Below are 24,749 nucleotides of genomic sequence, written 5' to 3' on the forward strand. Positions count from 1 at the left end.
TAAATACTGACACACTCCCCGAGACTCTCTGTAAATCCTGACGCACTCGGAGAGTCTCTGTGAAAATACTGACACACTCAGGGAGACTCTCTGTAAATACTGACACACTCAGAGAGACTCTCTGTAAATACTGACACACTCCCCGAGAATCTCTGTAAAGACTGACACACTCGCAGAGACTCTCTGTAAATACTGACGCACTCCCCGAGACTCTCTGTAAATACTGACACACTCGCAGAGACTCTCTGTAAATATTGACGCACTCCCCGATACACTGTGTAAATACTGACAGACTCACAGAGAGTCCCTGTTAATACTGACGCACTCCCCGAGACTCTCTGGAAATACTGACACACTCAGGGAGACACTCGGAGAGACTCTGTAAATACCAACACACTCGGGGAGACTCACTGTAAATACTGACACACTCGGGGAGACTCTCTTTAAATACGGGCACACTCCCGGGGACCACCTATAAATACTTACACACTCCCGGGACCACCTGTAAATACTGACAAATTCTCGGGGACCACCTTTAAATACTGACACACTCCCCGAGACACACACTGTAAATACTGACACAGTCCCCGATACACTCTATGTAAATACCGTCACACTCGGGGTGACTCTCTGTAAATACTGACACACTCGGAGGGACTCTCTGTAAATACCGACACACTCGGGGTGACACACTGTAAATACTGACACACTCGGGGAGTCTCTCTGTAAATACTGACGCGCTCGGAGAGACTCTCTGTAAATACTGACACACTCGGAGAGACTCTCTGTGAATACTGACACACTCGGAGAGACTCTCTGTAAATACTGACACACTCGGGGAGACGCTCTGTAAATACTGACACACTCGGGGAGACTCTCTGTAAATACTGACACACTTGGGGAGACTCTCTGTAAATACTGACACACTCCCCGGGACTCACTGTAAATACTGACACACTCCCCGGGACTCTCTGTGAATACTGACACACTCCCCGAGACTCTCTGTAAATACTGACACACTCCCCGAGACTCTCTGTAAATACTGACACACTCGGAGACTCTCTGTAAATACTGACACACTCGGAGAGACCCTCTGTAAATACTGACGCACTCGGGGAGACTCTCTGTAAATACTGATACACTCGGAGACTCTCTGTAAATACAGACACACTCGGAGAGACCCTCTGTAAATACTGACACACTCGGGGAGACTCTCTGTAAATACTGACACACACGGAGAGACTCTCTGTCAATACTAACGCACTCCCCGAGACTCTCTGTAAATACTGACACACTCACAGAGACTCTCTGTAAATACTGACGCACTCCCCGAGACACTGTGTAAATACTGACACACTCACAGAGACTCTCTGTAAATACTGACGCACTCCCCGAGACTCTCTGTAAATACTGACACACTCGGAGAGACTCTCTGTAAATACTGACACACTCCCCGAGACTCTGTAAATACTGACACACTCCCCGAGACTCTCTGTAAATACTGACGCACTCGGAGAGACTCTCTGTAAATACTGACACACTCGGGGAGACTCTCTGTAAATACTGACACACTCCCCGAGACTCTCTGTAAATACTGACACACTCCCCGAGACTCTCTGTAAATCCTGACGCACTCGGAGAGTCTCTGTGAAAATACTGACACACTCAGGGAGACTCTCTGTAAATACTGACACACTCAGAGAGACTCTCTGTAAATACTGACACACTCCCCGAGAATCTCTTTAAATACTGACACACTCGCAGAGACTCTCTGTAAATACTGACGCACTCGCAGAGACTCTCTGTAAATATTGACGCACTCCCCGATACACTGTGTAAATACTGACAGACTCACAGAGAGTCCCTGTTAATACTGACGCACTCCCCGAGACTCTCTGGAAATACTGACACACTCAGGGAGACACTCGGAGAGACTCTGTAAATACCAACACACTCGGGGAGACTCACTGTAAATACTGACACACTCGGGGAGACTCTCTTTAAATACGGGCACACTCCCGGGGACCACCTATAAATACTTACACACTCCCGGGACCACCTGTAAATACTGACAAATTCTCGGGGACCACCTTTAATTACTGACACACTCCCCGAGACACACACTGTAAATACTGACACAGTCCCCGATACACTCTATGTAAATACCGTCACACTCGGGGTGACTCTCTGTAAATACTGACACACTCGGAGGGACTCTCTGTAAATACCGACACACTCGGGGTGACACACTGTAAATACTGACACACTCGGGGAGTCTCTCTGTAAATACTGACGCGCTCGGAGAGACTCTCTGTAAATACTGACACACTCGGAGAGACTCTCTGTGAATACTGACACACTCGGAGAGACTCTCTGTAAATACTGACACACTCGGGGAGACGCTCTGTAAATACTGACACACTCGGGGAGACTCTCTGTAAATACTGACACACTTGGGGAGACTCTGTAAATACTGACACACTCCCCGGGACTCACTGTAAATACTGACACACTCCCCGGGACTCTCTGTGAATACTGACACACTCCCCGAGACTCTCTGTAAATACTGACACACTCCCCGAGACTCTCTGTAAATACTGACACACTCGGAGACTCTCTGTAAATACTGACACACTCGGAGAGACCCTCTGTAAATACTGACGCACTCGGGGAGACTCTCTGTAAATACTGACACACTCGGAGACTCTCTGTAAATACAGACACACTCGGAGAGACCCTCTGTAAATACTGACACACTCGGGGAGACTCTCTGTAAATACTGACACACACGGAGAGACTCTCTGTCAATACTAACGCACTCCCCGAGACTCTCTGTAAATACTGACACACTCACAGAGACTCTCTGTAAATACTGACGCACTCCCCGAGACACTGTGTAAATACTGACACACTCACAGAGACTCTCTGTAAATACTGACGCACTCCCCGAGACTCTCTGTAAATACTGACGCACTCCCAGAGACTCTGTGTAAATACTGACACACTCAGGGACACACTCTGTAAATACTGACACACTCGGGGAGACGCTCTGTAAATACTGACACACTCGGGGAGATGCTCTGTAAATACTGACACACTCGGGGAGACTCTCTGTAACTACTGACACACTTGGGGAGACGCTCTGTAAATACTGACACACTCCCCGAGACTCTCTGGAAATACTGACACACTCCCAGAGACTCTCTGTAAATACTGTCACACTCAGGGAGACACTCTGTAAACACTGGCACACTCGGAGAGACTCTGTAAATACCAACACACTCGGGGACTCTCACTGTAAATACTGACACACTCGGGGAGATTCTCTGTAAATACGAACACACTCCCGGGACCACCTGTAAATACGGACAAATTCCCGGGGACCACCTTTAAATACTGACACACTCCCCGAGACACACACTGTAAATACTGACACAGTCCCCGATACACTCGATGTAAATACCGTCACACTCGGGGTGACTCTCTGTAAATACTGACACACTCGGAGGGACTCTCTGTAAATACCGACACACTCAGGGTGACACACTGTAAATACTGACACACTTGGGGAGACTCTCTGTAAATACTGACGCACTCGGAGAGACTCTCTGTAAATACTGACACACTCGGAGAGACCCTCTGTAAATACTGACACACTCGGGGAGACTCTCTGTAAATACTGACACACTCGGAGACTCTCTGTAAATACAGGCACACTCGGAGAGACCCTCTGTAAATACTGACGCACTCGGGGAGACTCTCTGTAAATACTGACACACACGGAGAGACTCTCTGTCAATACTAACGCACAACCCGAGACTCTCTGTAAATACTGACACACTCACAGAGACTCTCTGTAAATACTGACACACTCCCCGAGACACTGTGTAAATACTGACACACTCACAGAGACTCACTGTAAATACTGACGCACTCCCCGGAACTCTGTGAATGCTGACACACTCCCCGAGACTCCCTGTAAATACTGACGCACTCGGAGAGACTCTCTGGAAATACTGACACACTCGGAGAGACTCTCTGTAAATACTGACACACTCCCCGAGACTCTCTGTAAATACTGACACACTTCCCGAGACCCTCTGTAAATACTGACACACTCGGAGAGACTCTCTGTAAAAACTGACACACTCGGGGAGACTCTCTGTAAATACTGACACACTCCCTGAGACCCTCTGTAAATTCTGATGCACTCGGAGAGTCTCTTAGAAAATACTGACACACTCGGGGAGACTCCATGTAAATACTGACACACTCAGAGACTCTCTGTCAATACTGACACACTCCCCGAGAATCTCTGTAAATACTGACACACTCGCAGAGACTCTCTGTAAATACTGACGCACTCCCCGAGACTCTCTGTAAATACTGACACACTCGCAGAGACTCTCTGTAAATACTGACGCACTCCCCGAGACACTGTAAATACTGACACACTCACAGAGAGTCTCTATAAATACTGACGCACTCCCCGAGACTCTGTAAATACTGACACACTCACAGAGAGTCTCTGTAAACACTGACGCACTCCCCGAGACTCTCTGTAAATACTGACACACTCGCAGAGACTCTCTGTAAATACTGACGCACTCCCCGAGACTCTCTGGAAATACTGACACACTCCCAGAGACTCTCTGTAAATACTGACACACTCAGGGAGACACTCTGTAAACACTGACACACTCGGAGAGACTCTGTAAATACCAACACACTCGGGGAGACTCACTGTAAATACTGACACACTCGGGGAGACTCTCTTTAAATACGGGCACACACCCGGGACCACCTATAAATACTTACACACTCCCGGGACCACCTGTAAATACTGACAAATTCTCGGGGACCACCTTTAAATACTGACACACTCCCCGAGACACACACTGTAAATACTGACACAGTCCCCGATACACTCTATGTAAATACCGACACACTCGGGGTGACTCTCTGTAAATACTGACACACTCGGAGGGACTCTCTGTAAATACCGACACACTTGGGGTGACACACTGTAAATACTGACACACTCGGGGAGACTCTCTGTAAATACTGACGCACTCGGAGAGACTCTCTGTAAATACTGACACACTCGGAGAGACTCTCTGTAAATACTGACACACTCGGAGAGACTCTCTGTAAATACTGACACACTCGGGGAGACGCTCTGTAAATACTGACACACTCGGGTGAATCTCTGTAAATACTGACACACTTGGGGAGACTCTCTGTAAATACTGACACACTCCCCGAGACCCTCTGTAAATACTGACACACTCCCCGAGACTCTCTGTAAATACTGACACACTCGGAGAGACTCTCTGTAAATACTGACACACTCCCTGAGACCCTCTGTAAATACTGACACACTCGGGGAGACTCTCTGTAAGTACTGACACACACGGAGAGACTCTCTCTCAATACTAACGCACTCCCCGTGACTCTCTGTAAATACTGACACACTCCACGAGACACTGTGTAAATACTGACACACTCACAGAGACTCTCTGTAAATACTGACGCACTCCCCGAGACTCTCTGTAAATACTGACGCACTCCCAGAGACTCTCTGTAAATACTGACACACTCAGGGACACACTCTGTAAATACTGGCACACTCGAGGAGACTCTCTGTAAATACTGACGCAACCGGAGAGACTCTCTGTAAATACTGACACACTCGGGGAGACGCTCTGTAAATACTGACACACTCGGGGAGACTCTCTGTAAATACTGACACACTTGGGGAGACTCTCTGTAAATACTGACACACTCCCCGGGACTCACTGTAAATACTGACACACTCCCCGGGACTCTCTGTGAATACTGACACACTCCCCGAGACTCTCTGTAAACACTGACACACTCGGAGAGACTCTATAAATACCAACCCACTCGGGGAGACTCACTGTAAATACTGACACACTCGGGGGGACTCTCTGTAAATACGGGCACACACCCGGGACCACCTATAAATACTTACACACTCCCGGGACCACCTGTAAATACTGACAAATTCTCGGGGACCACCTTTAAATACTGACACACTACCCGAGACACACACTGTAAATACTGACACAGTCCCCGATACACTCTATGTAAATACCGACACACTCGGGGTGACTCTCTGTAAATACTGACACACTCGGAGGGACTCTCTGTAAATACCGACACACTCGGGGTGACACACTTTAAATGCTGACACACTCAGGGACACACTCTGTAAATACTGGCCCACTCGAGGAGACTCTCTGTAAATACTGACGCACTCGGAGAGACTCTCTGTAAATACTGACACACTCGGGGAGACGCTCTGTAAATACTGACACACTCGGGTGAATCTCTGTAAATACTGACACACTTGGGGAGACTCTCTGTAAATACTGACACACACCCCGGGACTCACTGTAAATACTGACACACTCCCTGAGACCCTCTGGAAATACTGACACACTCCCCGAGACTCTCTGTAAATACTGACACACTCGGAGAGACTCTCTGTAAATACTGACACACTCCCTGAGACCCTCTGTAAATACTGACACACTCGGGGAGACTCTCTGTAAATACTGACACACACGGAGAGACTCTCTCTCAATACTAACGCACTCCCCGTGACTCTCTGTAAATACTGACACACTCACAGAGACTCTGTAAATACTGACGCACTCCACGAGACACTGTGTAAATACTGACACACTCACAGAGACTCTCTGTAAATACTGACGCACTCCCCGAGACTCTCTGTAAATACTGACGCACTCCCAGAGACTCTCTGTAAATACTGACACACTCAGGGACACACTCTGTAAATACTGGCCCACTCGAGGAGACTCTCTGTAAATACTGACGCACTCGGAGAGACTCTCTGTAAATACTGACACACTCGGGGAGACGCTCTGTAAATACTGACACACTCGGGGAGACTCTCTGTAAATACTGACACACTTGGGGTGACTCTCTGTAAATACTGACACACTCCCCGGGACTCACTGTAAATACTGACACACTCCCCGGGACTCTCTGTGAATACTGACACACTCCCCGAGACTCTCTGTAAATACTGACACACTCCCCGAGACTCTCTGTAAATACTGACACACTCGGAGACTCTCTGTAAATACTGACACACTCGGAGAGACCCTCTGTAAATAGTGACACACTCGGGGAGACTCTCTGTAAATACTGACACACTCGGAGAGACTCTCTGTAAATAGTGACACACTCGGGGAGACCCTATGTAAATAGTGACACACTCGGGGAGACTCTCTTTAAATACTGACACACTCGGAGAGACCCTCTGTAAATAGTGACACACTCGGGGAGACTCTCTGTAAATACTGACACACTCGGAGAGACCCTCTGTAAATAGTGACACACTCGGGGAGACTCTCTGTAAATACTGACACACTCGGAGAGACTCTCTGTAAATACTGACACACTCGGGGAGACCCTATGTAAATAGTGACACACTCGGGGAGACTCTCTTTAAATACTGACACACTCGGGGAGACTCTCTGTAAATACTGGCGCACTCCCCGAGACGCTCTGTAAATACTGACACACTCGCAGAGACTCTCTGTAAATACTGACGCACTCCCCAAGACTCTCTGTAAATACTGACACACTCGCAGAGAATCTCTCTCAATACTGACACACTCGCAGAGACTCTGTAAATACTGACACACTCGGAGAGACTCTCTGTAAATACTGGCACACTCCCGGGACCACCTGTAAATACTGACACACTCCCCGAGACTCACTGTAAATACTGACACAGTCCCTGATACACTCTCTGTAAATACCGACACACTCGGGGAGACTCTCTGTAAATACTGACACACTCGGAGGGTTCTCTGTAAATACCGACACACTCGGTGAGACACACTGTCAATACTGACACACTCGGGGAGACTCTCTGTAAATACTGACACACTCGGGGAGACGCTCTGTAAATACTGACACACTCGGGGAGACTCTCTGTAAATACTGACACACTCGGGGAGACTCTCTGTAAATACTGACACACTCCCCGAGACTCTCTGTAAATACTGACACACACGGAGAGACTCTCTCTCAATACTAACGCACTCCCCGTGACTCTCTGTAAATACTGACACACTCACAGAGACTCTGTAAATACTGACGCACTCCACGAGACACTGTGTAAATACTGACACACTCACAGAGACTCTCTGTAAATACTGACGCACTCCCCGAGACTCTCTGTAAATACTGACGCACTCCCAGAGACTCTCTGTAAATACTGACACACTCAGGGACACACTCTGTAAATACTGGCCCACTCGAGGAGACTCTCTGTAAATACTGACGCACTCGGAGAGACTCTCTGTAAATACTGACACACTCGGGGAGACGCTCTGTAAATACTGACACACTCGGGGAGACTCTCTGTAAATACTGACACACTTGGGGTGACTCTCTGTAAATACTGACACACTCCCCGGGACTCACTGTAAATACTGACACACTCCCCGGGACTCTCTGTGAATACTGACACACTCCCCGAGACTCTCTGTAAATACTGACACACTCCCCGAGACTCTCTGTAAATACTGACACACTCGGAGACTCTCTGTAAATACTGACACACTCGGAGAGACCCTCTGTAAATAGTGACACACTCGGGGAGACTCTCTGTAAATACTGACACACTCGGAGAGACTCTCTGTAAATAGTGACACACTCGGGGAGACCCTATGTAAATAGTGACACACTCGGGGAGACTCTCTTTAAATACTGACACACTCGGAGAGACCCTCTGTAAATAGTGACACACTCGGGGAGACTCTCTGTAAATACTGACACACTCGGAGAGACCCTCTGTAAATAGTGACACACTCGGGGAGACTCTCTGTAAATACTGACACACTCGGAGAGACTCTCTGTAAATACTGACACACTCGGGGAGACCCTATGTAAATAGTGACACACTCGGGGAGACTCTCTTTAAATACTGACACACTCGGGGAGACTCTCTGTAAATACTGGCGCACTCCCCGAGACGCTCTGTAAATACTGACACACTCGCAGAGACTCTCTGTAAATACTGACGCACTCCCCAAGACTCTCTGTAAATACTGACACACTCGCAGAGAATCTCTCTCAATACTGACACACTCGCAGAGACTCTGTAAATACTGACACACTCGGAGAGACTCTCTGTAAATACTGGCACACTCCCGGGACCACCTGTAAATACTGACACACTCCCCGAGACTCACTGTAAATACTGACACAGTCCCTGATACACTCTCTGTAAATACCGACACACTCGGGGAGACTCTCTGTAAATACTGACACACTCGGAGGGTTCTCTGTAAATACCGACACACTCGGTGAGACACACTGTCAATACTGACACACTCGGGGAGACTCTCTGTAAATACTGACACACTCGGGGAGACGCTCTGTAAATACTGACACACTCGGGGAGACTCTCTGTAAATACTGACACACTCGGGGAGACTCTCTGTAAATACTGACACACTCCCCGAGACCCTCTGTAAATACTGACGCACTCGGAGAGTCTCTCTGTAAATACTGACATACTCGGGGAGACTCTCTGTCAATACTGACACACACGGAGAGACTCGATGTAAATACTGACACACTCGGAGAGAATCTCTGTAAATACTAACACACTCCCCGAGACTCTCTGTAAATACTGACACACTCGCAGAGACTCTCTGTAAATACTGACGCACTCCCCGAGACTCTCTGTAAATACTGACACACTCGCAGAGACTCTCTGTAAATACTGACGCACTCCCCGAGACTCTCCGGAAATACTGACACACTCCCAGAGACTCCCAGAGACTCTCTGTAAATACTGACACACTCAGGGAGGCACTCTGTAAATACTGACACACTCGGAGTGACTCTGTAAATACCAACACACTCGGGGAGACTCACTGTAAATACTGACACACTCGCAGAGACGATCTGTAAATACTGACGCACTTCCCGAGACTCTCTGTAAATACTGACACACTCGCAGAGACTCTCTGTAAATACTGACACACTCCCCGAGACTCTGTAAATACTGACGCACTCCCCGAGACTCCCTGTAAATACTGACACACTCGGAGAGACTCTCTGTAAATACTGACACACTCCCCGAGACTCTGTAAATACTGACGCACTCCCCGAGACTCCCTGTAAATACTGACACACTCGGGGAGACCCTCTGTAAATACTGACACACTCGGAGAGACTCTCTGTAAATACTGACACACTCGGAGAGACTCTCTGTAAATACTGACACACTCGGAGAGACTCTCTGTAAATACTGGTACACTCCCGGGACCACCTATAAATACTTTCACAGTCCTGGGACCACCTTTAAATACTGACAAATTCCCGGAGACCACCTTTAAATACTGACACACTCCCCGAGACTCACTGTAAACACTGACACAGTCCCCGATACACTCTCTGTAAATACCGACACACTCGGGGAGTCCCTCTGTAAATACTGACACACTCGGGGAGTCCCTCTGTAAATACTGACACATTCCCCGAGACTCGCAGTAAACGCTGACACTCTCCCAAGGACATCCTGTACATATTGCCAGACGGCCAGCGTCCCGCTTTCAGATTGACACATTTCCCAGCACCCTCTGTAATATTGATATAATCCTGGGGAGCCTCTGTAAATACTGACACAGTCTTAGGACTCCGTATAAATACTGTCATGTGAGAGTACCTTTAAGACATGGATGTTTAAGCAATGTACCTTTAAGAAAACAGTGATGTCAGCGAGTGGGTGGGGCTGAGGTCAGGTCAGCCAATTTGCAGTTTAGTTTTGCAGTTTGAAAAGAGCTTGGGGTGTGTCTGTGTTTGCAGTGAGCTGGATCTCTGCCATGAACGACTATATCTCTGGATCATTAGGGTGATTTAAACGCATAATAGTAAAGCCTTTAACCTGATGTGATTCTGTTTAAAGGTGTTAAGTCTCTTGGAAGTTTGAAGGAGCATTTTGAGGAATTACTTACTGTTGTCATATTTTTGTAGTTATCTTTGAAGTAAGGGGTGTTAAGAGATCCAATGTTTATTTAAGCTGTTACGTTGAGTTCATGGAATAAACATTGTTTTGTGTTTAAAAACCCACGTGTCCATAATTGTAATCCCACACCTCGAGAACAAGCCGTGTGCTAGGAAAAGCAACAAATACATTAAAGGGAGAGGTTGGTTGAACTCCATGATACATTTTGGGGTTCTGGAAATCCCTCACCCATAACAATTGGGGGCTCGAGGGGAATGAAAGTCTATCTATTGGATTGGCTTTTATGAACTTAAAGACAGTGAAGGATTGTTGCTTTTCCGGTGTGCTATTTTAGTTTAAGTGGGGAGAGTGTTGTGAACAATGGCTCTTTCAGAGGCTCAGAAGTTTTTGGGGGTGGAGAATGTCACACGTAGTACCTTACGGGCAGAAACGAAAAGCCGACTGTTAGATTTGGCAAGAACATTGCAGTTAACATTTCCTGACAAAATGCGAAAAGATGAGGTAATTATGGTGGTGGTTAAGCATTTAAAGTTTCCTGAGATAGATTTGACTCATTGGAAATGGCAAAAATTCAGTTGCAAATTAAACAAATGGAACATGAGAAAGAATTAAAGCGGCTTGAATACGAGAGTGAGAGAGAAGAAAAAGAAAGAGAAAGAGAGGAAAAAGATGTGCAGGTTAGGTGGATTGGCCATGCTAAATTGCTCTTAGTCCAAAATTGCCTTTAGTCTTGGGTGGGGTTACTGGGTTATGGGGATTGGGTGGGGGTGTGGGCTTGGGTAGGGTGCTCTTTCCAAGAGCCGGTGCAGACTCGATGGGCCGAATGGCCTCCTTCTGCACTGTAAATTCTATGACGAAAACCAGAGAGAGAGGAAAAAGAAAAGGAGAGAGAAGAATGGAGAAAAGAAAGAATAGCCCTAGCAGAACAAAAAGAAAAAGAAAGGGAGATACAGATCAGGGAAAAAGATAAAGGGCGAAATTCTCCCCCAACGGCGGGATGCCCGCCGACTGGCGCCAAAGCCGGCGCCAATCAGACGGGCATCGCGCCGGCCCAAAGGTGCGGAAGTCTCCGCATCTTTGGCGGCCTAGCCCCAACATTGAGGGGCTAGGCCGACGCCGGAGGGATTTCCGCCCCGCCAGCTGGCGGAAATGGCGTTTGTTGCCCCGCCAGCTGGCGCGGAAATGCGGCGCATGCGCGGGAGCGTCAGCGGCCGCTGGCAGTTTCCCAGCGCATGTGCGGGAGCTTCAGTGGCCGCTGTCAGTTTCCCGCGCATGCGCAGTGGGGAGAGTCTCTTCCGCCTCCGCCATGGTGGAGGCCGTGGCAGAGGCGGAAGGGAAAGAGTGCCCCCACGGCACAGGCCCGCCCGCGAATCGGTGGGCCCCGATGGCGGGCCAGGCCACCGTGGGGGCACTCCCCGGGGTCAGATCGCCCCGCGCCCCCCCCAGGACCCCGGAGCCCGCCCACGCCGCCTGGTCCCGCCGGTAAATACCAGGTTTGATTTACGCCGGCGGGATAGGCAATTCCTGGGCGGGACTTCGGCCCATCCGGGCCGGAGAATCCAGCGGGGGGTCCCGCCAACCGGCGCGGCCGGATTCCCGCCCCCGCCCAATCTCCGGGAGCGGAGACTTCGGCGGGGGCGGGATTCACGGCGGCCAACGGCCATTCTCCGACCCGGCGGGGGGTCGGAGAATGACGCCCAAAGAGAGGGAGTTTGAACTTCAGAAAATGGCCATGAAACATGACAATCAGTTAAAATTGGCAGACGTAAAGGGAAACGTACAGTTGGATGATAGTGATGAGGATAGTGAGAAAGAGCATCATAGTCGAAGGCTTGGTGGGAATCTATTTCAATATGTCCAAGCATTGCCAAGGGTTGACGAGAAGGAAGTGGAAGCCTTTTAGCTAAACAAATGAAATGGCCACAGGACATGTGGGTGTTATTGATTCAAACAAAGCTGGTCGGGAGAACTAGTTAAGTGTTTGCATCACTACCGGAGGAGGTATCGGGAACGTATGAGGAGGTGAAGAAATTCATCCTTTTTTTTTAAATTTAGAGTACCCAATTCATTTTTTCCAATTAAGGGGCAATTTAGCGTGGCCAATCCACCTACCTTGCACATTTTTGGGTTGTGGGGGCGAAACCCACACAAGCACGGGGAGAATGTGCAAACTCCACACGGACAGTGACCCAGAGCCGGGATCGAACCTGGGACCTCGGCGCCGTGAGGCCGCAGTGTTAACCACTACGCCGCCGTGCTGCCCGGAAGACATCCATCTTAAGTGCATATGAGCTAGTGCCTGAAGCGTACAGACAAAGGTTTAGAAATTTAAGGAAAGAATTTGGTCAAACATACATGGAGTTTGAAAGGCTCAAACAGAGTAATTTTGATAGGTGGATAAGGGCTTTGAAAATAGACCAAACGTATGAAGCTCTCAGAGAAATTATACTTTTGGAGGAGTTTAAAAATTCAATTCCTGATGTAGTGAGAACTCATGTGGAAGAACAGAGGGTTAAAACTGTGAGATTAGCAGCGGAAATGGCAGATCATTATGAATTAGTTCATAAATCAAAGATTGGTTTCCGACATCAGTTTCAGCCGATGAGGGATAGAAACTGGGGACATGAGAAATACTCAAGTGGTAAAGGTAAAGGTGATCTGATGGGAGACAATAAAGAGAGTGTACCTCAGATTAAAAAATAAATCCAGGAGGGTGGAAAAGAAATGAAAAGTTTCAGATGTTTTCACTGTAATAAACTAGGCCATGTAAAGTCACAGTGTTGGTGGTTGAAGAAAACCACTATGAAGGCTGATGTGGTAAAACAGGATAAGACAGTGGGGTTTGTTCGAATGGTAAAGGAAAGCCCAAGGGAAGCGAAGGAGGTGCAAACGATTGTACAGCCTGTTCAAGAAGTAATTGTTAAGAAGGTGCCAGATGTCTTTTAAGAATTTACTTGTGTGGGTAAAATTTACTCATGTGTATCAGGAGGAGCAGGTAAAGAAGTCACAATTTTCAGAGATACAGGGGCTAGTCAATCTTTAATGGTAAGAGATGAGGAATTATGTAGTTTGGGAAGAATGTTGCCAGAAAAAGTGGTGATATGTGGAATTCAGGGTGAGAGGAGTAGCGTTCCATTATATAAGGTAAGGTTGGAAAGTCCGGTGAAGTGGTAGTCGGAGTAATAGATAAACTATCTTGTCCAGGAATACAGTTCATCTTCGATAATGAAAAAGCTGGATCGCAGGTGGGAGTGATTCCTACTGTGGTTGATAAGCCAGTGGAAAATCAGTCAACTGAAGTGTTGAAGGACGAATATCGTGGGATTTTTCCAGATTGTGTAGTAACAAGCTCGCAAAGTCACAGGTTAAGACAAGAGGAGAAATCAAAGAGTGAAGATGAAGTTGAAGTGCAATTATCAGAAACGATTTTTGATCAGATGGTTGTAAAAAAACAAGAACAGGTGGAGGATGAGGTGGATATTTTTAGTTCAGGAAAATTGGCGGAGTTACAACAGAAAGATGTAGAAATAAAACGGATATATCAGAAAGCATATGCGGAAGAGGAATCTGACAGTATACCAAAGTGTTATTACCGTAAAAATGATGTCTTGATCAGAAAATGGAGACCTGTACATATGCAGGAGGATGCATGCACGGGGCAGCACGGTAGCATTGTGGATAGCACAATTGCTTCACAGCTCCAGGATCCCAGGTTCGATTCCGGCTTGGGTCACTGTCTGTGCGGAGTCTGCACATCCTCCCCGTGTGTGCGTGGGTTTCCTCCGGGTGCTCCGGTTTCCTCCCACAGTCCAAAGATGTGCAGGTTAGGTGGATTGGCCATGATAAATTGCCCTTAGTGTCCAAAATTGCCCTTAGTGTTGGGTGGGGTTACTGGGTTATGGGCATAGGGTGGAGCTGTTAACCTTGGGTAGGGTGCTCTTTCCAAGAGCCAGTGCAGACTCGATGGGCCGAATGGCCTCCTTCTGCACTGTAAATTCTATGAAATGAAAAGTGGGCAGAAGTTCATCAAGTAGTATTGCCGGTAGGGTATAGAAAGGAGGTGTTGCGAGTTGCACATGATGTACCAGTGGGAGGTCATTTGGGGAATAAGGAAAACTCAAGCTAAAATCCAGAAACATTTTTATTGGCTTGGACTACATAAAGATGTAGTTAAATTTTGTCAGTCATGTCACACATGTCAAGTGATAGGGAAACCTCAAGCAGTGATAAAACCAGCACCCTTAATACCCATTCCAGCATTTGAGGAACCTTTTACAAGGGTCCTAATCGATTGTGTAGGACCGCTTCCTAAAACAAAACGTGGGAATCAAAGGGGGCGATTCGCCGATATTGAGGCCAAGTGTTCGCGCCGTCGTGAACGCCGTCGCGTTTCACGCGCCGCAAACATGGAGCCAGTGTTCTGGGGCGCGTGCGAAAGGAGGTAGGCCCGGGGGGGGAGAAGAGGCCGGCCCGCCGATCGGTGGGCCCCGATCGCGGGCCAGACCCCATCAGAGGCCACCCCGGTGAAGGAGCCCCCCCCCACAGGCGGCCCTCCCCCCCAGCATTCCCGCAGAGTTCCCGCCAGCAGGGGTGGACGGCGCCGGCGGGAACCTTTCATATCGTAGCGGCTGCTCGGTCCATCCGGGCGGAGAATCGCCACTCGCCGGTTCTTCGATCGGCCCGGTGTGAATTGCGTGCCGCTAGTTTCTGGAGGGGTGGGAGAATCGTGTGCGGGGGTCGGGGCGGTGTGGCGCGATTCGCGTGGCGCCTTGCGATTCTCCCAGCCGGCCTGGGAGGGGAGAATAGCGCCCAATATCTTTTGACTGTAATGGATGTGTCTACTAGGTTTCCAGAGGCCATTCCAGTACGTAATATTACAGCTAAAAGGATTGTGGAGGAATTACTTAAATTCTTTACTAGATATGGACTACCCACAGAAATACAATCGGATCAAGGAACAAATTTTACTTCAAAGTTATTCAAAGAAGCTATGGATAGCTTAGGAATAAAACAATTTAAATCAACTGCGTACCATCCAGAATCGCAGGGAGCGTTAGAAAGGTGGCATCAGACATTAAAGACAATGTTGAGGGCATATTGTCAAGATTATCCAGAGGATTGGGATAAAGGAATCCCATTCGTATTGTTTGCAATTAGGGATGCACCGAATGAGTCAACCAAATTTAGTCCTTTTGAACTAATTTTTGGTCATGGGGTAAGAGGACCACTTAAATTGATTAAGGAAAAATTGGTGGGTGAGAAATCGGAAATGACACTATTGGATTACGTGTCAACTTTTTGGGAACGATTAAATAGAGCAGGTGAATTGGCTAGACAACATTTGAAAGTTGCACAAAATGTGATGAAACAAGAGCGGACAAGAAATCCAAAGTTTGTAGTTTTGCAAGTGGGGATAAAGTTTTAATGTTGTTACCAGTGGTAGGGGAGCCTTTAAAAGCTAGGTTTTGTGGACTGTATCAGATTGAAAGGAAATTAAGTGAGGTTAATTGTGTGGTAAAAACACCAGATAGAAGGAAGATTCACCGAGTGTGTCATGTGAATATGCTTAAAAGGTACTTTGAAAGGGAAGGAGAGAAAAAGGAGGTTTTAATGATTCTAACTCAGTGATGAACCAAATCCAGGTGACTGTGAATTTGACATACCTCAAATTAAATTGGAAATGAGGATGTTCTTAAAAATTGGGATGAATTGTTAAGTTACCTTCCAGAGGAAAAACGAACTGACCTGAAAGAGTTATTGATACCACATGGGCAAGTCTGTAGAGATAAATTGGGAAATACTAAAATGGTTATACATGATGTAGATGTGGGAAATGCTGTTCCTATCAAACAACATTCATAAAGACTTAATCCTTTAAAATTGGCACAGGTTAACAGAGAGATTGAGAGCATGCTGAAGAATGGCATAATTGAAGTGGGTTGCAGCCAATGGAGCTCACCAATAGTGATGGTACCTAAACCAGACGGTACCCAACGGTTGTGTGTGGACTATCAAAAGGTGAATGCAGTTACAAGAACGGACTCTTATCCTATTCCACATTTGAGGGATTACATTGAGAAATTGGGACAATCTGCTTTTATTTTCAACTTCCGGACATGGAAAGAACATTTAAAACACCGTATGGAGTTCTTCGATCAACTTCAGGAGGCGGGTTTGGTGATGAACATAGCTGAAAGTGAATTTGGAGAAGCCCGAATCACTTTCCTTGCGGAGGTGGGTGGGGCTGAGGTCAGGTCAGCCATTTTGCAGTTTAGTTTTGCAGTTTGAAAAGAGCTTGGGGTGTGTCTGAGTTTGCAGTGAGCTGGATCTCTGCCATGAAAGACTGCATCTCTGGATCATTAGGGTGATTTAAACTCATAATAGTAAAGCCTTTAACCTGATGTGATTCTGTTTAAAGGTGTCAAGTCTCTTGGAAGTTTGAAGGAACATTTTGAGGAATTATTTACTGTTGTAATATTTTCATAGTTATCTTTGAAGTAAGGGGTGTTAAGAGATCCAATGTTTATTTAAGATGTTAAGTTGAGTTCATGGAATAAACATTGTTTTGTGATTAAAAACCCACGTGTCCATAATTGTAATCCCACACCTAGGGAACAAGCTGTGTGCTAGGAAAAGCAACAAATACATTAAAGGGAGAGGTTGGTTGAACTCCATGATACATTTTGGGGTTCTGAAAACACCTCACCCATAACAATACTGACACACTCCCTGGGAAACCCTGTAAATACTCCCACACTTCCCGAAATTCCCAGTAAATACTGACATAGTCCCGGGACCCCCCGTATATACTGACACACTCCCATGGACCCTCCGTATATATTGACACACTCCCCTGTAAATAATGACACACTTCCTGTACCCCTTGTAAGTAGTGACACACTCCCATGGACCCTCTGTATATACTGACACACTCCCGGGACCCCCTGTAAATAATGACACACTTCCTGGACCCCTTGTAAGTAGTGACACACTCCCATGGACCCTCTGTATATGCTGACACACTCCCGGGTCACCCTGTAAATAGTGACACACTCCTGGGACCCCGTGTACATACTGACACACTCTCGGGACCCTGTGTATATACTGACACACTCCCGGGACCCCGTGTATATACTGACACACTCCCGGGTCAACCTGTAAATAGTGACACACTCCTAGGACCCCGTGTACATAGTGACACACTCTTGGGACCCCGTGTATATACTGACACACTCCCGGGAACCTGTGTATATACTGACACACTCCCGGGACCCCGTGTATATACTGCCACACTCCCGGGTCACCCTGTAAATAGTGACACACTCCTAGGACCCCGTGTATATACTGACACACTCTCGGGACCCCGTGTATATAGTGACACACTCTCGGGACCCCGTGTATATACTGGCGTACTTCCGGGACCCCTTGTAAATAGTGACACACTCCCGGGACCCCCTGTAAATAGTGACACACTCCCAGGGACCCTCTGCAAATACTGATGCACTCCTGAGGACACGCTGTAAATATTGACACACACTCCCGGGACCCCCTGTAAATAGTGACACACTCCCAGGGAACCTCTGCAAATACTGATGCACTCCTGAGGACACGCTGTAAATATTGACACACTCTCCGGGGACCCCCTGTAAATGCCGGTACACTCCCAGTGGCCTTCTGTAAATACTGAGTTACTCCCAAGGTTCTCCTGTAAATACTGACACAGTCCTGGGGATCCTCTGAAAATACCAACATCTGGGGACCCTTTATCAACGCTAACACTGTCCTGGGCAACGTTCCCTGCAGGTTATGTACACAACTCAAAAAATCCAATGCAGATGGCTCACGGGCCTTCCCCCTTAAAATACTCCACATCTGCGGCCATGAAAAAATAATTAAAGATACCACGCATTCAAATGAACAATGCAAAATATTGTGAGGTGGCAACACTCCTGTGATATCCTGTAAATACTGATACACTGTGAAATCATCTTGCAAACATTAACACAATCTTGTCTACCTCCTGTAAATATTAACATACTCCCGGGAATGGCCTGTCAATATTAACACATCTCTGGGGATACCATGTAAATATTAACACTCTCCTCGGGGTCCCTGTCAATATCAACACGTCAGGGGACATCCTGCAAATATTAATGCTCTCCTGGGACGGTCCTGTAAATACTACTGCTTAGGGCCCTCAATTCAACATTCAATAGAGGGCTTCATCTGCTGAATGGAAACCATTACTTCAAAGGAATTTATTTGTGTACAACAACAGGAGTAATGTTCCAGTGAGTCACAAGATAGCGTGCAAACTCCAACAATGAACAAACATGGGGCGAAATTCTCCCAAAACAGCGCGATGTCCGCCGACTGGCGCCCAAAACGGCGCAAATCAGACGGGCATCGCGCCGCCCCAAAGGTGCGGAATGCTCCGCATCTTTGGGGGCCGAGCCCCAACATTGAGGGGCTAGGCCGGCACCGGAGGAATTTCCGCCCCGCCAGCTGGCGGAAACGGCCTTTGTTGCCCCGCCAGCTGGCGCGGAAATGACATCTCCGGGCGGCGCATGCGCGGGAGTGTCAGCGGCCGCTGACAGTTTCCTGCGCATGCGCAGTGGAGGGAGTCTCTTCCGCCTCCGCCATGGTGGAGACTGTGGCGGAGGCGAAAGGGAAAGAGTGCCCCCACGGCACAGGCCCGCCCGCGGATCGGTGGGCCCCGATCGCGGGCCAGGCCACCATGGGGGCACCCCCCGGGGTCAGATCGCCCTCGCGCCCCAGGACCCCAGAGCCTGCCCGCGCCGCCTTGTCCCGCCGTTCAAAAGGTGGTTTAATCCACGCCGGCGGGACAGGCAATTTATCGGCGGGACTTCGGCCCATCCGGGCCGGAGAATCCAGCGGGGGGGCCCGCCAACCGGCGCGGCCCGATTCCCGCCCCCGCCGAATATCCGGTGCCGGAGACTTCGGCAACCAGCGGGGGCGGGATTCACGCCAGCCCCCGGCGATTCTCCGACCCGGCGGGGGGTCGGAGAATGACGCCCCAGAACTCTGAAGTGCCTCGAACTCCCTGCGTCTTGCCATGGGACTCTTGTGGAGACATGTTTACCTCAAGAGGGCTGTGGAACTCTCGGCCTCAGAAGGCGGAGGAGGCGCAGTCACTGAATATTTTTAAGGCGGAGCTAGATAGATTCTTGTTCTAGGCAAGGGAATCAAAGGTTATTGGGGGAGATGGGGAATGTGGAACTCAAGACAAATGCACCAACCACGATCTTATTGTATGGCGGAGCTGGCTCGCAGTGCCGAATTCTGCGCCTCTTTCGTATGTTCATAGAATTTACAGTGCAGAAGGAGGCCATTCAGCCCATCGAGTCTGCACCGGCTCTTGGAAAGTGCACCCTACCGAAGCCCACACCTCCACCCTATCGCCATAACCCAGTAACCCCACCCAACACTAAGGGCAATTTTGGACACCAAGGGCAATTTATCACGGCCAATCTACCTAACCGGCACATCTTTGGACTGTGGGAGGAAACCGGAGCGCCCGGAGGAAACCCACGCACACACGGGGAGGATGTGCAGACTCCGCACAGACAGTGACCCAAGCTGGGAATCGAACCTGGGACCCTGGAGCTGGGAAGCAATTGTGCTAACCACAATGCTACCGTGCTGCCATATAGTCAGTTTTGAAAACTTATGATATAATCATTATTAAATTCAAAAAGAGGAAAATAAATTGCAGGGCTATGCGGGATGGGGGGAGTGGGGGGCGGGGGGGTGGAAAGAGGTGAAGCAGCGGAGTGGGACTAAATAGCTCTTGCCAAGCGACAGCACAGGCATTGAAGGGCTGAATGGCCTCCTTCAGTGCTGTAACATTCTGCAGACAACTATGAGGCTGGATGGCGAGTCAAGTCGCTCAGTTGGCTGGATGGCTAGAGTGTGATGCAGAACGGTGGCAACAGTTCAGGCCCTGAACTGACTGGTAGTTCCTACAAACCTGCTCCCTCGCCTAGCCCCCCGATCAATGAAGCGGGCTGCCCCTCAAGCAACATAACCACTTATCTCTCTTTAACAGTGAGAGATGCTCATGGTCCCTTGTGGACAACACCTCATTACTCTCGATTATTAAGCTGGACATCCCTATTGGCGATAAGAGTGGGCGAACATAGGAACAGGAGTAGGCCATTCAGCCCCTCGAGCCTGCTCCACCATTCAATGAGATCATGGCTGATCTGTGACCCAACTCCATACCCTTGTCTTTGGCCCATATCCTTTAATACCATTGCTTAACAAAAATGTATCTATCTCGTATAACCTAGGTCCAGCATTTGAAAATAAATATTCTCCATTAAAAGTAAGAACCTTTGATGCCTTACGGTGCCTTACGCATTTCCAGGACATCCCAAAGTGCTTCACAGCCAATGAGTTGCTTTTGAAGTACAACTAGCTGTTGTTATGGGTGGAGGCATGGGCCTGGGTGGGTGCTCTTTCCAAGAGCCGGTGCAGACTTGATGGGCCAAATGGCCTCCTTCTGCACTGTAAATTGTGTGAAAGTCAATTCCTCTGCGGCGAGGCCCCACAAGAGGGAAAACATGAAACGAATGAGCAGTTTATCTATTTTTCGGCTGCTTTGGGCGGATGAGGAATGTTGGTCGGACGGGACAATCGTTGCACCTCTTCGGACAGTCTCAAGGGATCTTGAATATCCGCTGCAGGGTTTCAACAGGATCGTTGTTCCCCACTCGGCACCCCTCCACCCCCACCCCCCCCCACCCCAGCCCCCTCCCGCCGCCCATAGTAAAGCACAGAGAGAGACCCTGCATTTATATAGCACCTTCGGATGTCCCAAAGCACCATACAGCCACTTATGTAGACGCGACTGTTCCGATATCGTAAACATGGCAACAACAGCATGCCACAAACACCAGTCCGATAATCACGTGACACACTGTGGCTTAGTGATGGTGGTTGAAGGATAAATACTAGCCAGCTGCCCTGCTCGCCTTCGAAATAGTGGCCATGGGGTCGTTTACGTTCACCCCGAAAGAGCAGAAGGGACCTCGGTTTTAAGTCTCATCTCGACTACAATGCCGCATTAAACTGTTAGTTTAGATTATGCGCTCAGGGCCTGGAGAGGAGTTGAGCTCACTGTGAGAAGTAAGTGGGTTAATCTCTCCCTTAAAATAGCTTGAGGAGCAGAGTCCTACAAATACATTTAAGCATTTGGCCACTATTATCTTTAACTGGCAATTTCCAACCGAGGTTTGTTTGTTTACTTTGCTTTATGTCAGCCACAGGAAAACAAGTGAAAACCTTAAGTGTTTTTTGTTAATCAAATTCAGCCAGTTGGTGGAAACACAAATCTCCACATCAAACAGTGCTTAGATATGGACCCCAGCTGTCCAAAGGGAGCACTGACCTACCCTGCCTGCTGCTCTTGCATCCACAGAGTCTCAATACAGTCGTGGAAAAGGTCTGTCTTACAATCCCATAAACACTTCTTCAGGAAGAACTCCGTTCGGACTTCTCGAAATGTCCTAATAATAATCTGATATGTGGGGGAGCAGGCAGGGATGACTCGGCTTAACGCTGATAATGCCCAACCTCGCCTTGAAAATGGTTAAACCCAGGGTGGGAGCAATAGCCCATAAACCCAGCCGTCGTAAATACTCACTAGAATTGCCTGCGAGGGCAGCAGAGCTGACATTGCTGGGGGGAAATGGCTCTGCGCCTGCAGAGTGAGTCTCGGTGAGGACTCAGTCACGTCCTTCCTGATGATACTGCTGCATCTTGTCACCGGCTGTCAGAGCTGGCTTGAATCTAGGGCTCGCCACTGTCGCTGCTGGCAAAGAACTGGCACTGTGTGGGCAGTGACCCAGATATGAGCAACAGCAACCACACTGTCTTAGAAATGCTTTGTTCCAAGTCAAGTTTCTTCTGCGTACGCTTGCCGACTTCAAACTTACACTTGCGTAGAATGATGCAACACAGGAAGAGGCATTCAGCCCATCGTGCCTGAGAGAACCGTCCAATTAGTCCCACTTTCCCCGGGGCTCTGCAAGTTTTCCCTCATAACTAAATTCCTCTCGAAGGCTAGTATTGAACCTGCTTCCTTCATCCTCTCCAGCGGCGCATTCCAGATCGTAACAACTTGCTGCGTCATAAATAAAACGTTCCTCATTTCCTGGCCCTGCGCTTCTATTGCCAATTACCTTAAAATCACCCTGAAAGTGTCGGAAAGGCAATAAGGCAGCCACCATGGCTGGGCTTTATTAATTCCCCCCCCCCCCCCCGCCCCCCCACACTCCTTCCTCTCACCTCCTTGAAGGCTCTGACCCCACAGATGCAAGTCACTCTAGATAGAACAATGGCTAAATCTGCACACATGGGACTCATGGGGTTGGCAAACTATTGTGCACAGTTGACGTCCACATCTGGACACATTTCAGTGAGAATATCAGAGTGATTGCACGGAGAAACTCCAGTTGATTACAAGTATATAAAGTAACGGAAACAGGCCTCTTGGCCCAACAGCCAATATTAATGCTCCACACCAGCCTCCTCCCACTCTTCTTTATCTAACCCCATCAATATATCATTCTATTCCCTTCTCCCTCAAGTGCTTACTCAGCTTTCCCTTAAATGCATCCTTCCCATCTGCACTGGTGATAACCTAACTAAACATCGCGTTCAGATTAAGCGACTCAATACACAAGGTTTTATCCCAGGACTGTCAGACCTATTATGGTTCAGCACTATACTAATCAGCGCAGGTATTCTCTAAGCCTCTATTTCAGCTTTCTCTCTTGTGCTATTAGACATCTCTTCCTCCTCACAACATCTCCCATCGGGTTACACCAGAGAAAGAAGCCCCAGTTGTAAATCGGCAGACACAAAGCTCAGCGCAACAACTTGCATTTATTATTATTTTAAAAATCTTTTCCAACTAAGGGGCAATTTAGCGTGGCCAATCCACCTATCCAGCACATCTTTGGGCTGTGGAGGTGAAACCCACGCAGACATGGGGAGAATGTGCAAACTCCACACGGACAGTGACCCAGGGCTGGGAGTGAATCTGGATCCTCAGCGCCGTGAGACAGAAGTGCTAACCACTGCACCACCGTGCTGCCTAACAACTTGCATTAACCTCCTTTGACATGGAGCCAAGACGTTTTCCGGGCACGATTATTAGACAAAATTTGACATCAAGCCACACAATGAGATCTTTAGCAAGTGTGAGAAAAGTCTTGGTCAAAGAGGAAGCTTCTAAAGAGTATCTTAAAAGGTGGAAAGTGAGATAGTGAATTCCTATAGGGCCCAGGCAGCTGAAGGCATGACGTCAATGTTGGAGCAATGAAACTGGGGATGTACAAGAGGTCATGATTAGAGGAATATAGGGATCTCGGTGGTTACGGGGCTGGAGACGGTTATAGAGCCAGGGAGGAAGGGGGTGGAATATATAAGGAACTGCATGCTGTAGCTTTCAAAAGATCGCAAAACCCAGTCCCATCAAATGAAGACAGGACCACCAGCTCTAAATTCTGGGTTGATAGCTAGTGAGGGATGCTGGTGTCTGAAGGGTGGTTCATACAGGTTATGACAGTCCATAAAGCCCACCATTATACAGAGTAAACAACTCCCCCAAGCCCATCACTGGTACAAGACTATTGTACAGTGAGAGAAGCTAATTAATCAGTTTGTAAATCCCCCCACT

At 48.2% G+C, this 24,749-nt stretch overlaps 1 protein-coding gene across 12 annotated transcripts in view; it reads right to left on the reverse strand.

Annotated features, from left to right (window-relative positions):
• LOC140394956 (CUGBP Elav-like family member 4) overlaps window positions 1-24,749 on the reverse strand; it is a 558,707-nt gene that overhangs the window by 267,657 nt on the left and 266,301 nt on the right. The window contains exon 1 of one of the 12 annotated variants that reach the window (XM_072482184.1): window positions 22,710-22,770. The exons of 10 other annotated variants lie outside the window; for them this stretch is intronic. In XM_072482184.1, the coding sequence (XP_072338285.1) occupies window positions 22,710-22,742 (33 nt within the window). In that variant the 5' untranslated portion in view covers window positions 22,743-22,770. Of the gene's footprint in view, window positions 1-22,709; window positions 22,771-24,749 lie in introns of those variants that run through there. One more of the 12 variants, XM_072482183.1, reaches the window with a different exon arrangement.

The sequence above is a fragment of the Scyliorhinus torazame genome, chromosome 18 (assembly GCF_047496885.1).
Source record: "Scyliorhinus torazame isolate Kashiwa2021f chromosome 18, sScyTor2.1, whole genome shotgun sequence".
Lineage (NCBI taxonomy): Eukaryota > Metazoa > Chordata > Chondrichthyes > Carcharhiniformes > Scyliorhinidae > Scyliorhinus > Scyliorhinus torazame.